Here is a 17,688-nt window from a genome sequence, read left to right on the forward strand (position 1 = left end):
TACTTTGAACCAGTTCAACCTGAAAAAAAGGGAAAGAAAACAAGGAAGATCCAACCCTTAAATAGGTCCCAAATACTATTTTCATTTTCAAAATGTACAAGTTTGAGGGGAATAGGAACAAAATATCTGAGACATGTGGGCTTTATAGAAAATATAAATGGAAAGGATATCACAAGAGTTCTAGTCTACTCAGATCTGGTAAAATTGGCAATTTGGAAAGCGGGGAGGGAGATAAAGGAGGAAGGTATACGGCTAATCCCAATTGGTGAGAGAAATGTCCAGCTGGTGGTAACTTTCTAAAATGTCATGCAGGTCTTGGAAAGAGACCGGTGAGGCTACTGGAGGAAAATGAAGAGGGGGAGGTACTTTGAATATATTCGTGAATAACTCAGTGATTGATAACTCTTGGGGTAACTGGAGCCAAAGAAGTAGTCCCACAGGCCCCTCCCATTGGTATAAGGAAGATACGGATGAAGATGGAGGGTTAAGCGAGGTGGAATAGGATCAAGAGGTGTCGCATAGCCTTCATTTCTTATCCTGGAACATAAACTGTCTTGGAGACATAATAAAACAGGAATGTATAAAAAAGCTAGCAAAGAATGTGGAAATTATGTGTGCAAGAAACCTGGTTATGCGACAAAACCCCAATTTATGGTTTCATCCAGCTCCACCGACCGGCCAAGAAAAAAAGGTTCAGACGTATCTTTGCTAATTTTAGATAAAATATATGAAAATGTAATCATCATAAATGTGTATTTGCAATTGGAGAACACCAAGGAGTATGGAATTGAGTTGGAGCATTTTAAAGATGATTTAGATTCTCTATGTGAAAAGTATGGTTCGGATATATTTTTTATTATGGGGGACTTTAATCATAAGTTGAACCCAAAGAAGTTAGACCTCTGGCACAGGGATATATTGGATGCATATGAAATAAAACAAGCAACCTTTCCAGTCTGTGAACCCTAAAGACGGGTTAAAGCGTTGGGAAATTATCTCGGGACGAAGGGTTTATTCTGCCTGAATGCCAGATTAGAATCAGATTGCCCAGCAAAGAAAACATTTAAAATAGGCACACAAAATTGCCCAATAGATTGTCTTTGTTTGCCTGGAACCTCCCTCTTATAAGAGAATTTAAAATACTCCGGATAGAAGGTAGTGACCATAATCCCCTGCAGTTGGAGATTCAAGGGGGTAGCTCGAAACCCAAAGATAAAGTAATCGCACAACAAGTTGAATATCCTAAAAGAGTGAATACTAGACTAACGGAAGAGTACATAGAAAAACTAGGGAAACTTCAACAGAAGGTAACCTTGGGAGACATAGGGGGTCAGACTTTGGAATGGTACGAGGGAAAAATAGATCAGGTGGTGCAATGTCTTTTAATCGAATTTAAAAAAGATCAACTAAACCAGCATATAACTCCAGTAAGACGACCTAAATGGTTCTCTGTAGATTGTCTATAGAAAAAAAGAGAGATAAGGAAAATAACAAGAAGCATTAGCAAAAAACACTATCTGAAGAGACAGTCATCTTAAAAAATTGATAAGAGAATATAAAAAGTTACTTGCAAATGCAAAAAGAACCTACAAAGACAAATGCTGGGAAAAGTTACTGGAATCTATGGAATCGAAGAATACAAGACCGTTGTGGAAGCTGGTAAAAGCAGCAGCAGTCCACCCTATAGGGGCAATGAACTGTGTGGTAGATGAGGCAGCATGGGAGAAGTATCTGAAGGAATTTTGTGGCCCTCGGAAAGAAGTAGAAGAAGAAGAGACCGAGCCATTCCAAGGGCTAATGGAAGAATTAAAACCAGACTTCACTGAATTAAATGTAAAAAATACAATAGTTAAATTAAAGTTAACACGAGCAGCAGGACCAGACAATCCCCTGCAATAATAATAAAGTCACAGTTGTGGGCGAGTTTTTTTTATCCCAGGTGTGCCTGGTAATCTTAGATGTAGGGAAAATACCTAAGAATTGAAAGGGGGCTGTAATAAGGCCAATCTACAAAAAAGGTAACATGAACACACCACAAAATTATAGATTAATTAATTTGTTAGACATAGGGGAAAAAGTGTTTTCAAAAATAATTCTGAATAGACTAAAGGACTGGGTGGAGGAGTTCTCAATTATACCAGTCGAACAGGAGGGCTTTAAAGAAGGCCACTCCACGGTCCATCACTGCTTTGCTTTATGGGCAGTGGCACGTAAGTCAGTAGAACACAATGGTAAGCTGTGCTGCTGTTTTGTTGACTTCCGAGCAGCGTTCAATTCAGTTGACCGGAACTGCCTCTGGGAAACGCTAGTAAATAAAAAAATTCCCGGAGGGTTGTTGGCTATAATAAAAGAGCTATATAGCGGTAACTGGGCACAAGTAATTAGAGACACAGAATGGTCACTGACACCAAAAATAGCAATCGAGAATGGCCTTAGACAGGGTTGTGTGCTGGCCCCTCTGCTTTTTGCTATATTTTTGGCTGATCTACGGGCAACCCTAGAGGTTCAAAGAAGTGCAAGCCCGAGAATGGACGGAAAGAAAATTTCCTGCCTGCTGTATGCAGACGATCTGAGAATACTGTGATGGAAATTTGTTAATTGGAAATATGGAAAAAAACTAAAATGTTATGCTTCGGAAAAAAAGATATTAAATTTAATTGGTCATTAGGAGACTTGAAACTGGTAACGGTGAATGAATACCGTTACCTTGGGATGTGGTTTGGCAGGACCTTAAAGTGGCACACTCACTTAGAAGCTCAGAAAGCTAAAGCCTTCACATCGATCTGTGGACTGAAAAAATTTAATCGAGATTATGGAGATATGTCCTGCAGACCGCTGTTAAAGGCTTTTAGTGCTATGATTCCCCCACAAGTACTCTATGGAGCAGAAGTCCTTTAAGTGGCAAACGAGATTGGGATTTAGAGGAAGGGAAGTGCTTGAAAACATTGCTGACATTACCACACTTGTCGATGATCCAAGCAATAAGAATCGAGATAGGTACAATTGCCTGGAGCATACAGTCACAAATGATTTTAATTAGGGATTTTTGGAAACGTTTGGATATAGAGACAGGCCAGAAGGTATCACAATGGTGCAGGAAAGAGATCATATCAAGCAGTCTAAAATGGGCCAAATAGATAAGGAAGAAAATACTACTGGCCTGTGAGTACATCAAGGTGAAACTCTCCCAAGAATCCCTGCAGGTAGAGTTCTCTAAGAGTGATCTTAGAAACATGGACAAGAAGTTTCAAGAAGAGCAGATATGGAATTACTGGCTAAGAAAAAATCGGTGCAATTTTGAGGGATTCATGGCTAAATGAAAATTGGTTCCCCAATTTGGATATCTTACCAAACCACTTGTAAAGACAAGAGATTTTAAGATTGAAAATAGGTATAAATCCCTGGCTGGTAAAAAAGGAATTAAAAATACAAATGTTACATCATGATGGTCATTGTAAGAGTACACTGGACACTAAAGGTGATATATTGCACATCTTGTTAGATTGTGTAACATTACTAGAGCAGCGTAAACAACACCTCTGCTCAATATTCTTAAAATATGACATAAGGGTACTTTCTTAGGCGGCAGATCTACTTATAGAAATGCCTAACCTTGACGGAGCGATTGCACTGGGGAACTATATGAAAGTAATTAAACGTTTCCTTAGAGAGAATTAGCCGTTATATTCAGAGATTTTAAATTGTCTACATTTTTGTACAAGGTTAGTATAAAATTTAAAAAAAGATGAATTGCATAGTATTTCAAAGAATGTTTTAAATTATATACAATCTGTGCAGCTGGGTAGCCCTGTGCAGAAAATCTAGAATTGTCACTACATTTTTGAAAATTTACCAACTTTGTAAAGTTGAGAATGTATAAATTGTGATGTTTTATCTTGTTTTAATTACAATTAGTTTTACAACTGTTTAAAGACAAAGGTCTAAATAAACATTGCTTTGACTGACTGACACTGTAAAGAAAACAGTAGGAGCCGAATGTGTGAATGGCAATTCTGAGCCAGTGGTGATCCCTTCCTGCTTGAGTTTGTGAAGTTCTTATCTTAACTTACAATAGCTGCAAAAGTACACACCTGTCTGGAAAAAAAGTTAATTTTAATTTATAATATTTTACCATGTTTTTTGGCCAGGTGGACAGTCGTTACACCAATGAGTTCCAATCGCAGTGCATCTGGAATTGCAGTGTTTGAAGGAAGGATCTACGTGTCTGGAGGGCATGATGGACTACAGATCTTTAACACTGTGCGTTTGAAGGGTTTTTTCTGTTTAATGACATAAGGAATGTATTTTGAAGGACCACTGTTCTGCTTGAAATTTCCTCTATATTAGGACTGCATCGTCTCTATAGTATTGTCTTATGTTCAAGTTTGTTTCGCAGCACCTTGTTTAAGGGAGTGAATGCAGTTAGGGCTTTTTTGATAATGTTCTCCTGCGATTACTTCTTCGTATGTTACATTTCTTACATTGTTATCTTTTTTTCCAGGTGAGAATAAGTAATACTAGTAGACTACAAATTCTAATTCTAAAATTAAGCATATTTGGTGTGGAAGATATTCAATAGTAATTGTCCCCGATAAAAGCTGAAACGCACTATAATTGATATTATATTTTAGTAGCTGTAATATAATTGATAAATTAATCCTAATTAACCTATTAAAATGGTTATTGCTCCCTATCACCACAAAGAAAAGTGCTTGATAATGTGCACCTGGCTGGTGTCCAAATTAGGTTATAGCATTACTCCAAATCTCTGGTGCTCCCAGTGTCTAGTCTGCTACCTTATTTAACAAGTTGGTGCTTCTGAGAGTTGTAGTCGTATCCCATCGAACAGTTACAGTAAACTAACACACCATTTGTAAAAGTAAATCTGAGGACTGGAAAGTTGCCTCCTGGTGTTATGTAGTCGCCCAACAACCCTGTATCTTAGATTGCTAGAGTTCAGTTCATCACAGTTTTTTAAAGGAATCTATTATGGACCATGTTTTGTATTTGTGGGTTTATGTTCGGTGGAACAAACGCTTAAAAATCTTCATGACCATGTATCATGTTAATTAAAACTTGTTTGTGATTTGAAATGATGCTTACTGATAGTTTTGCACTTTCATAACACTACAAATAAAGTCCTAATTTTACCCGTTTTATTTCTGCTCATTCTATTGCCCCTGATATGCCGATTTAATCAGTTGGTGTTCAGAGTTGACAGGTAGATTGGACAAAGAATTCTAGAGCACAGTACACAATCTCTTGAACTATTTTACAGACTTGATGTTCTTAAAATAATCGGATATATGTTATTAATTAGGTTACTAATTGCCTGGGATTTAAGCCCTAGTCACGCAGCAACCACAATCCTAGTTGGGGATGAGGCACCAGCAACCCCCAAATTAACCTGTGCTCAACCCCCTGGTAGCTTGGCACAGAGCAGTCAGGCTTAAGCATTTGTGCAAGACTCCGAACAGTAAGACAGTGAAACCACCATACAAAAAGGATCCCACACCAGGTTAGAAAAATAGAGGTTAATTCAATAAATAAACCAAGACCAAAACGGCAAAACTCCAATTGGTAAAACTGGAGCTATTTAATTTTAAAATTTTAGGCCAAAATGGCACCAATAAGCACAAAGCGCCAAATGGACAAATCTGGTCGCGCTGGACAGGGACAAAGTCACAAGGTCAGTCCGACCACGACGGAGTGTGGGCCAGCTACAGGGACCCAATTAGGCTGCTGAACAGAGTGCCTTAAGTCCTGGTTATAGATCCTTGCGTTGATCCGTGTCAAAGATGTGCAGCGCTGGGTCCTGTTGCATAATCGGAAAGGATCCCATAGACTGGGCTTGCGATGCATAGTCTAGCGTCGGAGATGCAGCTCCCAGCTGGGAATTCATCAGTTTCGAGGATCTGCGATGCGGACTTCAGTGTCATCATTGGGGTTGCTGTCATCAAGCGATGCTACGACCTGGGTCAGGGATGCACCCGCACCATGCCGTTGGGGCGATGCGTTGGTTCCGAGATCTGCAGAGATGATGGCGGTCTTTGCGACGGACCCGACCTACACAGCAGTGGCAATGCATAGGTTTTTCTAGGAGATGCATCAGTTCTGCTGGCAAGCACCTTAGGCCCACTACAGGTGTCCAGAACTGTGGTTGAACCACTTGGTAGGGTAGACTCACAGATGGCAGAGTCCAGTTGCAAGGTTGTTGGTAGCCAGTTATGTCCCTGAGACCTCAGATCAGGAGTCCAGCCTGCTAGACTTTGGAGTTACTCTAGGTTCTGGGTTCAACAGATGTAGATCTAGTCCTTCTTACCCAGGCAAGAAAGCACAGTAGGGCAGCAGTTCCCTCAGAGGAGCAGTCCAGCAGAGTGGCAGTCCTCAAGCAGCACAACAGTCCTTCTTCCTGGTAGAGTATCTACAGGTCCAGAAGTGTGCTGAAGAGGTGGTGTCTTAGGTCATACTTTTATACACAGTTGTGCATTTGAAGTGGGGAGAAGCTTCTAGAGGCATGCCTTTGAAGTGCACAGATGTCCTGCCTTCCCTGGCTCCAGACTAACTTCAGGGGGTATGCAGCCCTTTGTGTGGAGACAGGTTACACAGCCTATTCAGGTGTAACTGAGGCTGGGCCCGATCCTCCCTTCTATCCTACTAGTGGTGGCCCATTCAGTCAGACCTAAGCTCCCATTGTATGTGGCTGTCTAAGAGGACTATACAAAGTCCAACTGCCTACTACACCCAGTCGTGACCATAGACAGACTGCAGGCACCAAATGGTTAAGGCAAGAAACTGCCAACTTTCTAAAATGTAAGGGAACAATGCAAACATTCACCCCCCAGTCAAGAGATCATGGTTAGATCCATCGTTCTTTTGAGCACCACGCCACCCCAGTTTGGACCCTGCCACACGCAAATCCGACTTGAACCTGTTCCTCATGGGAGCACTCCAGCCCGAACAGCCAAGCCAGGTGCTCCCTGGTCCAGAAACAAACATCCTGGGACCTATTTCGCGGCATCACCCCATATCAGCCAGGCTAGCTTGAATCCGGTAGCGCTGTGAGCACTGAACCCACGTCTGGGCATACCCTTCCCACTTGGGTTTACATAGGCAAAAAGGAACAATTGATGGACAGAATTTTGAACAATGCAAACATTCCCCCCAGTTACAAACATCTGGGTTTAAACCATTGTTCTTTTGCTCACCACGTCACCCCAGTGTGGACCCAGCCATATGCAAATCAGTCTTGACCCTGTGGACTATTCCCATGAGGAAAAGGGTCAAGACTGATTTGCATATGGCTGGGTCTGACCTGGGGTGGCGAAGTGAGCTAAAGAACGATGATGGATTCAACCCAGATCTGTGACTGGAGGTGAATGTCTGATAAGTTTCAGCACACCATCCATCATCTCCTGTGTTAATTTTCTAAAAGGGGCATTTCCAGAACTGTTATTTAATTGTAATTTAAAATCCAACTTTACCATAAAATAGGGTTTTATATTAGGATTCCAGAGACACCAGACATGTTATGTTATGTTATGTTATGTTAAAAACATTTATACCGCGCTCGATCACCAGACGGTTTCATGGCGCTCAAAACAAATGCGGGAGGACGGTGCACCGAAGTTACTCATAGGCTAATTGAAAGAAGTCAGTTTTGAGCGATTTACGAAAGCAAGCATAGCTGGGACAAAGTCTGAGGGGGATCGGGAGGGAGTTCCACAGTGTAGGAGCCAGGAGGGAAAAACACAGGCCACCATGCTTTTTCCGTTTATACCTAGGGACAATCAGCAAGTTGTGTGAAGTTAACCGAAGATCTCTCGAGGGAACATAACGCTGGAGGCTAGACGTAATAAATGCAGGAGCTTGATCGGATAGGGCCTTAAAGACAGTACAGCCAAGTTTAAACATACAGCGATAAGCCACTGGGAGCCAATGCAGTCTCCTCATCAGGGGCGAGACATGTTGGTGTTTAGGCTGATGAAAGATCAGTCTCGCTGCCTGATTTTGCACCAGCTGAAGCCGGTGAAGATGGTAAACAGGTATCCCAACATAGAGGGTGTTCGCGTAGTCAATACGGGAGGTGACGAGAGCCATAATGACGAGAATGAGTGCCTCGGTAGTAAGGAACCTACAAATTTTGCGAATCCTGCGCAGATGAAAGAAACAGGATGATGTAACTGCATTAATTTGAGGCCTCATAGACAGGTCACTACATATGATTACGCCTAGGCTCTTTACCGAATTGACAGGGCTGGGCGAAGACCCAAGGGAAGAGGGCCAAAAGCTAGGGTTCCAAGGGTTAGCCAACCCACCCATCAACACTAACTCCGTCTTGTTGGGATTGAGTTTCAACTGGCTGTAGTACATCCACTCAGAGATGGCAAGCATGGTGGATTGGAAGTTGGCACACGAGGAAGGGGTAGAATCAACCGGGAAAATCAACTGTAAATCATCAGCGTAATTGAAAATAGTGACCGGGGTGTGACGGAGGGAAGCTATGAGAGGTTGCATATAAAGGTTAAATAAGAGTGGCGACAGGGCAGAGCCCTGTGGAACTCCACAGGAAAGGGGAGAATAAGAGGCGGAGTAAGTAGACAGATGAACTGCCTGAATTTTCTAAAAGGGGCATTTTCAGAACTGTTATTTAATTGTAATTTAAAATCCAACTTTACCATAAAATAGGGTTTTAAATTAGGATTCCAGAGACACCAGACATGAACAAGTTATATCTTCCCATTTGGAAATGACACTTATAAAATGTAATAGGGCAACTCCATTGTTATCGTATGGGAGAGATAGGTCTTGCAGTAGTGAAAAAACAAATTTAGGAGTTAATTAATGTAAAACCTAAAAGTACATGTCCAACTTTTTAACTACACTGCACCCTGCCCTTGGGGCTGTCCAGAGTGTACCTTAGCGGTGACTTATGTGTCTTAAAAAGGAAGGTTTGGACCTGACAAAACGTGTATTTTACCAGATCGAGATGGCAGTTTAAACTGCATGCACATAGGTGCCAGAGACCTGTTTAAAGGGCTACGTAAGTGGGTGGCACAGTCACTACTGAAGGCCCATTAGTAGCATTTAATTAACATGCCCTGGACACATATAGTGCACTTTGCTGGGGACTAAGTAAATTAAAAATGGCAACTGGGGATAAGCCAATTCTGGCATATCCAACTCATTTTCATACTTTTGTTTTTGAATATTTTTTAATGCGGTTTGTTGCATTTAATGCTCTCTCAGATATTTACCCCTTCAAAGAAATATCCATGTGGATAGGACACTAAACGTATGCATACCTCAGTCTCTCCTACAATTCAAAAAAAGACAGTGCCCTTATCAAGCGGATTATTTGGGTGAATGGATTTCCTCTTGGAACAAACAGGTTATATCATGCATAACTAATTCTGCCCTAACTCCTTGTTGTTTCTGTTCCTAAATTGGAATACTTGCATATGCATCTTTGTAAATGTGATTTTTCTTTATGCCACAGATGGAATACTACAACCACCACACAGCAACCTGGCATCCAGTGGCAAGCATGCTCAACAAGCGCTGCCGGCATGGAGCTGCCGCCCTAGGTAGTAAAATGTTCATTTGTGGAGGATATGATGGATCTGCCTTTCTCAGCATTGCGGAGGTGTACAGCTCCATGGCGGACCAGTGGTACTTGATCGTCCCTATGAACACTCGCAGGAGTCGAGTCTCTCTGGTGCCCAACTGCGGACGTCTTTATGCCGTCGGTGGCTATGACGGGCAGTCTAACTTGAACTCTGTGGAAATGTACGACCCAGAAACGAACCGATGGACGTTCATGGCGCCCATGGTGTGTCATGAAGGGGGAGTTGGTGTAGGGTGTATACCTTTAACTGTCTGAGATCAAACATACACAACGTGGCTGGATCCATGTTGCGATTGTTATGTGAAATCCAGATTGTCTGTCTTTTGGTGCTCCAATTTAAGTTCTTTGGGTCAAAAAGCAGCAAAAAAGCTTTACATTGGCACTGACATTATGACAAGAATGTACTGTACTCTAAAGTGAAGTCTTTAAAGATTTCTCAAGAGCTGTAATATTTAAGCATTGCCAGATTGTTCCTCTTTGACAGCTCTACTTTGTGTCTGCCTTCAAAAGGAATCTCATTTCTGGTTGTGGTGTTCCTGACATGTAGGTCTCACCATTACCAGTGTTCCTGCTGTCTCAGACCTCTTGAAAACTATTATGATCTGTTCACGCTGCTCATAGATTTGGTGAGTGTTGTGATTTGACTGTGGGTTGTATGCATAGCCTGTGAAGCCTCGTAGTTTAGGACAGTGACCGGTTAACATTGCAGTATATTTACTTGTCCTTCTCTTTGCAAGACACTGTTTACCTTAGCCTGGTTGGCCCCAGACTTTGTACTTCTGAAGTATAACAAAACAGACAGTTGTCTTCAGTATTGGTTAGCCTGGAACAAAAAAATATTGCACCAGCTCGGCCAGGTTCGTGGTTCTTTTACTTGTGACCAAATGTACAAATGAAGTTTAGTAATTTAGAAAAAATGGTTAAAGTAGGTATGTATGTATATGTAGATATATATTTATATGTGTGTTTGTGTATGTGTGAATATATATACATATACTTTTGCATAGCATTTCCAATCTCCACTCTACTGTTTCTGTAGACAGTATTTATGGTAAGGGCCTCCTGAAGGAGTAGTACGTTCTAAAAAGCTGCCCATGAGCATGTAAACAAACATTTTCATCCTTTTGTACTTGTTTATATGGTTTCCAGATCTGTCACAGACATGCTGGGACAGAAGGCCCACAATACTTTTTTCTTCTGTGTTTTTTTTTTCATTTTCTTCACTGAACAAAATATAGGCAAAATGACCGTCTAGTGCAGAGGTCCAATGCTGGACCAGAAGGGCTAGATTCGTGGCATTTAATGACATTGACCTAAAATAAATGTACGGACAGCAAATTCAGATTAAACTCCTTTACGTAGTTTGCTATACTGAAAATCTGGCGTAGACCAGCCTCTTTGGGCCTACGTTACACATCCCTGGTCTAGTGTACACCTCACACTGAATATGAGCATTGTATACACATACTGGTGGGGAAAAAGCCATTACAGCATGGTTGTTACCATGCATTTCCATTAAAAACCAACTGTTACCACGCATTACCATTACCGCGCATTACCTTCATACCATGCAGGATTTTACAACGCATATACCTTTCCCACGTATGCCTTCGCAATGAATTTAGTCTTAAAGGCACATATGGTAAAGGTATAAGCGTTTTAAATTGAAGTATTAAGTGTGTATATATATATATATATAATATATATATATATATATATATATATACACACACACACACCTATATATAGTAAATGTTTTTAAAGGGTTTAGGGTGGGTATGGGTTGTGCTTTTAAATGTAAGTATTAGGTAAGTTAAGTGTGTGTGTGTGTATATGTATGTGTGTGTATATATATATATATATGTGTGTATATATATATATATATATATATATATATATATAATATGTGAAAGTATTTTTTTAAAGGGTTTAGGGTGGGTATGGGTTTTTGGGTGGCAAGGGTCATTTTAGGGTTTAGGGTGGGTATGGGTTTTTGGGTGGCAAGGGTCATTTTAGGGTTTAGGGTGGGTATGGGTTTGGGTGGTATGGCTAATTTTAGGGTTTAGGGTGGGTATGGATTTTTGGATGGTAAGGTAATGTTTAATGTAATGTAAGGGAATGTTTTGAGTTTACAGTGGGTATGGGTTGTTGGGTTTTAAAGCGATATATATATATATATACATACACACACATGTATTTATGCATGTGTATATGTATAAAAATACATATATATACCTTTATATATACATATGTATACACACACATATATGTGTATACATAAAGTGTTTGTACCTACCTGTACATTTTTTATCAAGTATATGCTTTTATCGCATGCCTTTACCAAGAAAATGCAAGTATTTTACAGGAAAATATATATCTGGGGAAAACTTTAACACACATATGCCTTTACCTTTCATGATTTTACAGCTAAATTCGTGGTAAAGACATATGTGTTGTAATAATGTGTGGTAAAGGCATATGCGTGGTAATGGCATTTTTGTTATAATGGCTGCATTTTAATGGCATACGTTACAACGAAATGCGTGTTTCTGTCATACATCCATACTGGTGACACATAAATGAGGACATGGAGTTCCTGGCTAGACTGGGCATTGCATTCTGCAAACTCCAGGCCTAGTGAGTGCAAAGATTTTGCACTTACGCACATGTACTTGACGGGCACTTTTAGGTAAGATGTGCACTGTGCTTCTTGGCTTGCCTTGCAATGTTAATCACATAAAACACAATCTTCCTTTCCAGGTCCTATTTTAATGTTAACCACTTGTATATGGAAATGTGCAATTTCCATTGATCGCAGTTACTTGCTCTTAACATTGTAGTCGCCTGGACAAACTTCTTAATTACACGGGGCAAGTAAATGTGTTTATTGTTGAGTTGGAGGTGGTAATTTTGAAGCTGCTAGAAAACAATTCCCACCTGCTTACGGCAGAATGTAAGTTAGTGAGTACTTATAAAATCTGTTTTGGGTTCTTAAATGGGACCATAATGGCTTATGTGACTGTGTAACCCAATACATGAGTAACCCGTTTTGTGCAGTGATCCTGGGTATGATAAAACATGAATTAGATCTTATGTGCAAGATTCGTTATGGGTTTTCTACTCGTTGTCCACAATTCTTATGAAAAAAAACATGATGCCCACACCAGTACTCAAGTTACGATTTCAAGTAAAGGAGTCTTGGTTTGTTAACTGCCTAGACCTATGTACCACATCTGTGATTATGCACTGGGCAGACGCTTTAGCCCATTAACGATCTTGGGGCTCATCCAGTAAAAAGAGTCCTTTCTCCTTTGTAGGCACTGGAGCCTGTAAAGCTCTCCTTTGGATATTATCCCACTCCAGGCTCATATGCAGTTTTCATTGTGACATATTTACTGTGCTGTGGCCTAGCCTGTGCCACATTTAGATGTGCTAAAGATGGTAGCTGGATTTGGTTGAGAGGGTATGTGGGGTTGATCGGTTTTATTTGAAGGCTTCCTGGTGTATTCTCATTTTTAACCACAGGGGGGAGGTTTTAATAGAAGCCTCAGTGTGGACATTTTGAAGTCCTTTGTACAAATGCTTGAGTATTGGCGGTCTGTTTTTAAGATGTACTTAATAGGTGAAACTAAGAGTTCCTTTCTCCAAAGATTGTGTGACCTGCCTGCTGCCATACATTGGCTCTTACCTTGATGGGGCGATGTGCTTTATGGTGAATGTCTGCGAGTTGTTTTGTCCTTGCATTTCTTTCTACTTCACATCCTCCGAGGCAAAGAGGAACAATATGCCTTTTTCTTTGAACAGAATTTCCTGTCGGGCCCTTCACCTGCTTGCTTTTCTGTAACTTCACAGGGTATGCCATAGGCCGTCCACTCTTGAGTATTCTGTGTGCACGTTCTTTGTTCCAAAAGGAAGGTACTCCAGAAGCCTACCTTTACACAACTCGAGATTACCTCGTGTCTCCTGACAATGGGGACAGGGGAGGACAAATAATTTTCATGATTGAGTGGTGCCAATATTGTAACTGACTGCCCTGATTTCCTTTCATATTAATATCAGCAAGGTACGAAGCTTTTTATCAATTCCTAATAACCAGTTTCTTGTAGAGAACAATGCTCTTCCATACCTCTATCTGGGCTCCGGCTGAATAGGTGTCTGGTCGACTGTAAGACTGACAAAGGAAACTGTGTTGCCAGGTCATAACTCTAAGCTTATGATATTCAGTTTCAGTTCCTAATTAATAAGGCGGTCATTTTCACCGCTGAATGACTAAATCTTATTTCTGTGCCAGTTCAGTAATACTCGTTACAATAGAATTCCACGTTTTTTTACATATGAACCTTACTCACAATGGGCATTACTGGTTTGTTGTTGACGCTCCTCCTCATCTCTCTCCTCTAGATCTTTGTTAGAGCTCTTAAAGAAGGGTTATGTTCCCTGGCACAGTAACCCAAAAAGCAGGTAGATGCACACCAATCACCTGTAAGGGTCGGAAGCAAGTCCCATGCTGGCTGTCGAGATAGTCCTCGAGTTGTGATCTACAGCGATCAGGCAAATTATTCAATCTCACTTTACTTAGACGTCCACCCTTTTTTTTCCGCTCAATCTAATATCTCACTCATGCATACTATTTTACTTTCTTTCGTTTTTTTTCATTTTTTTTTAATTTTTATTACATTTTTCAAAGTTAATAGAGAAGGAAAAAAACAAAACGCACTTCACAGGTACACTGTATTATGGCAGCACAGAACACTCATGGTTATATCATTGCTTCACATAACGTAAAACAAGAAGGATTGAAGATCTGAAAGGCACGATGTTAGAGTTTAAATACCCAGGTGGAGGTCAAAGTAAGTTGTTTGGGGATCGAGAGGGTGAGAGTGGTGGAGTTGGCCCGACAGCGGCCTCACCATTAAGGATCGGAGTGGCCACTGCGGGGGAATTTGAAGAAGGGCTGTCTGTGACATTTTGGGGACGTAGGTAAGAAATGAGGGTAGCCCAGATGTCAGGGGGTCTGCTAGCAGCTGGCATCAGGTCCCACAATTCACCCAGTAGTGTCTGGCAGTGGGCAGCATGGTGCAGCCAGCTAGCAACCCTATGAGCTGGCCTGCTCCCCCAGTGGAGCGACACCCTTTGTTTTGCAAGAACTAGGAACATCGCAGTCAGTTTGCGGTTTGCATTCGATATGTGATGGGAGCCATACCAAAGGATCTGGAGTGATATGTTCCGGTATTACTATTTTACTTTCGAAATGTATCTTGCTGGTACTTTTCTTTCTCCCTTTTTGGACCATAAAGGACAGGAAAGGAAAGTGATGTGGCTGTGACTGATCATCATACTGGTAGACCAGGGATTTCCATCACTCAGAACTTGAAATATAGAATCTCTTCCACTTAATAGTTTGTGATTGTTGGAGTCTATAAAAGAATGGTAATTACTAGGGGTGGACCATTGAGTGCCCTGGCTAATAGTCATATCTGTGATCTTGATATGGCTATGTTACAACGTATTTATTTGAGAGTTTTATATAGCACTAGCTAGACCCGAAGGTATCAGAGTGCTTTACAACAGTAAATGTTCACATCAAAGATAACCAGTCTATTCAGAGCATCTGAGTCAGAGCGATTTACAACAGTAAATATGTCACAACATAGATAACAAGTATATACAGAGCACCTAAGTCACATCAGATCATATCAATGAATCTGGGACATTACATATACAAACAGAAGCATACAAATTCCTACACTTCAGGTTGATGTTACATATACAGATCCAGTGCTGTGTAGTCAGCCCTCCTCACTATGCTAGCAGAAAGAGGTTACAAAGTGGACTTTGAAAAAGTATAATACTTACTACAGGAGAACAGCTATTTGGGTCAGTTGATCTCAGCCTCGGGAAGACGGGTCACACACGAGCAAACACACACCTTTAGAGCAACTACACCACTCTTGTTAGACAAGCGTGTTAAGATTTGAGAATCAAACAATGATTTTATGTTTTATTTTTACAATGGGCCCCTTTTCACTATGACAGTATGACTTTTGGTGAGAAACTGAACTGTACATGAAATCCAACTGTGTACGTGTGTAGCAAGGATGCAGTTATTTTCGTTAATTCCATTTGAAAATTTAAATTCATGCATTGTAGTTCTGCTCCGGTGTTTGCTTTTCTGGGAATCTGCAGTGTTATTTGTTGGCAAAAACCATAATGTGGTGCAGCAAAATTCAAGCAAACCTTTAAGAGGCATTGAAAGTGTATATGCCAAACTTTCATTTTTGAGTTCAAAATAGACCATAACACAGTTCCCTCCAGAACATTAATATATATATATATGTGACATATCCAGTAAGAAAAGTTAGACATCGTGGAAGTAAGACAGGTATTGTAATGTAACAAGAGATCTCTATTTCCTTTGGTGTACTCTCCAATGATTGGATCTTACTGAGGAAAATATCCTACATTTGTCAGAGGCACTCGGTGTACTATGAATGATCATTGATTACAATGTGTTTGTATATTGTTTGGTCATCACTTCATCTATGTTGCCTTTTCCAAGACTTTTTTTTTAGGTGGGGCTTGAGTGGCGAAATTAAGTTTTTAAGGATAATTTTAAAGGAAAATTCCACATGGCAGCATTGTATTTCATTAGGAGTGGGTGTTTATGCTGATCCTTACTAAGGAGTGTTTTCTTTAAAAACGGGATGGTCTGGTTGAATCATTCTGATTAAATGTGCCACGTAGTACATATGGATGTAGAAATACGCACATTTGTCATCACTCTGGAGTAACATGTAGCCCTTAAACCCTCAAACTCAACAGTCTAATCTCTTTTAAAGATATGCTTTTGAACCACTTTTTACTCCTTTATATTAGTGGTTATTAAAGAGTATATTATGTGTATGATCTTGAATTCCTTTGTTGCAGACCATTCCTTGGCTTTGACTGTGCAAACAATATTACCGAGAGAAACCTAATTCCAGTCTAGGTTTTAAAAACATGTTTTATTTAATACAATTTTACATATTAATTGTAGTTTGAAAATAGACTGTGTACCGAGTATGACATTGTTTTCTAACACCATTGACTTGAGTGTGCTACAAAATATGATCTTTAGAACGGATTGCTGCTAACGTTGCATCTTTATGTCCACACCACCAAGGTAGGAAGTCGCCTAAATTTGCACATACTGGAGACCAGGTAGGACAGCAGAGAAACCCCATGGTTTTACTCTGACTTTCATCTCACTTGATGTGCCCCGAACCTGGCGATCTCTCCATAAGTGTCCTGTGCTCTCAGTTACTTAGTTTCACAGCACACATGGGCCATAAGATGTAGCTACACTTAGTCAGTTTCTGTTAATCAATCTGAAGCCCTTGCTGCCAGCATCCATGCAAAATGTTTTGAATACTCTTTTTCGTAACTGCTGTGTGTTTGTCAAATTCATACTTGACTAACACACACTTGGAAGTAGCACACTAAAAAACCTTTTACCTGCTCATTTTGGAACCATTATGAGTAGGCACTCCAGGATAGGAGAATATTTGTTGCACAAATCAATATTTATTCTCAAAACATTGCTTTAATACACATATATAGATGTTCTATAGGATCCTGTAATATACTGTGCTCCTAAGAAAATGCACTACAAAAAAAGGTGCTGAGATCTACTGTTGCTGTTATTTGACTTTACATCACACCATTGTCCTGTTTTATCTGATTACCTTGATTAAGAAGTGCAGCACAATCAGCGTGCTTGAATATCCTTAAATTGCTGATGACTTGAAAGTTTCATTATGTTTCATGATAACAGCGATTGGAACATTAGTTCTTCATTTCTGGATTTTCATTAAGTGCATAGTGACCACATACCTCAATACACTCCTGATAATCTAGAACAATTTTTGCTTTAAGCAGAGACCTCAAAATCTCTCATATTACATATATACAAAAAGCCCATGACTTTGTAAAGACAACATTTTCTCCCATTGTTTTTAACATGTAATTCAGTTGATCCTCCATATCACAAAAGCGCAATGGGGCATCAACAGTGGACTTAA

The 17,688-nt window shown here is 40.3% G+C and overlaps 1 protein-coding gene across 2 annotated transcripts in view; it reads left to right on the plus strand.

The window, feature by feature from the left end:
• The window catches only part of KLHL18 (kelch like family member 18), a 202,368-nt gene extending 191,398 nt beyond the window's left edge, over nt 1–10,970 (plus strand). Inside the window, exons 9-10 of one of the 2 annotated variants that reach the window (XM_078662453.1) lie at nt 4,149–4,260; nt 9,500–10,970. In XM_078662453.1, coding sequence (XP_078518579.1) covers nt 4,149–4,260; nt 9,500–9,883 — 496 coding nt within the window. In that variant the 3' untranslated portion in view covers nt 9,884–10,970. The remainder of the gene's footprint in view (nt 1–4,148; nt 4,261–9,499) is intronic. The other variant, XM_078662452.1, reaches the window with a different exon arrangement.
• Nucleotides 10,971–17,688: the final 6,718 nt, after the last annotated feature.

This window comes from Lissotriton helveticus, chromosome 10 (assembly GCF_964261635.1).
Source record: "Lissotriton helveticus chromosome 10, aLisHel1.1, whole genome shotgun sequence".
Classification (NCBI taxonomy): domain Eukaryota; kingdom Metazoa; phylum Chordata; class Amphibia; order Caudata; family Salamandridae; genus Lissotriton; species Lissotriton helveticus.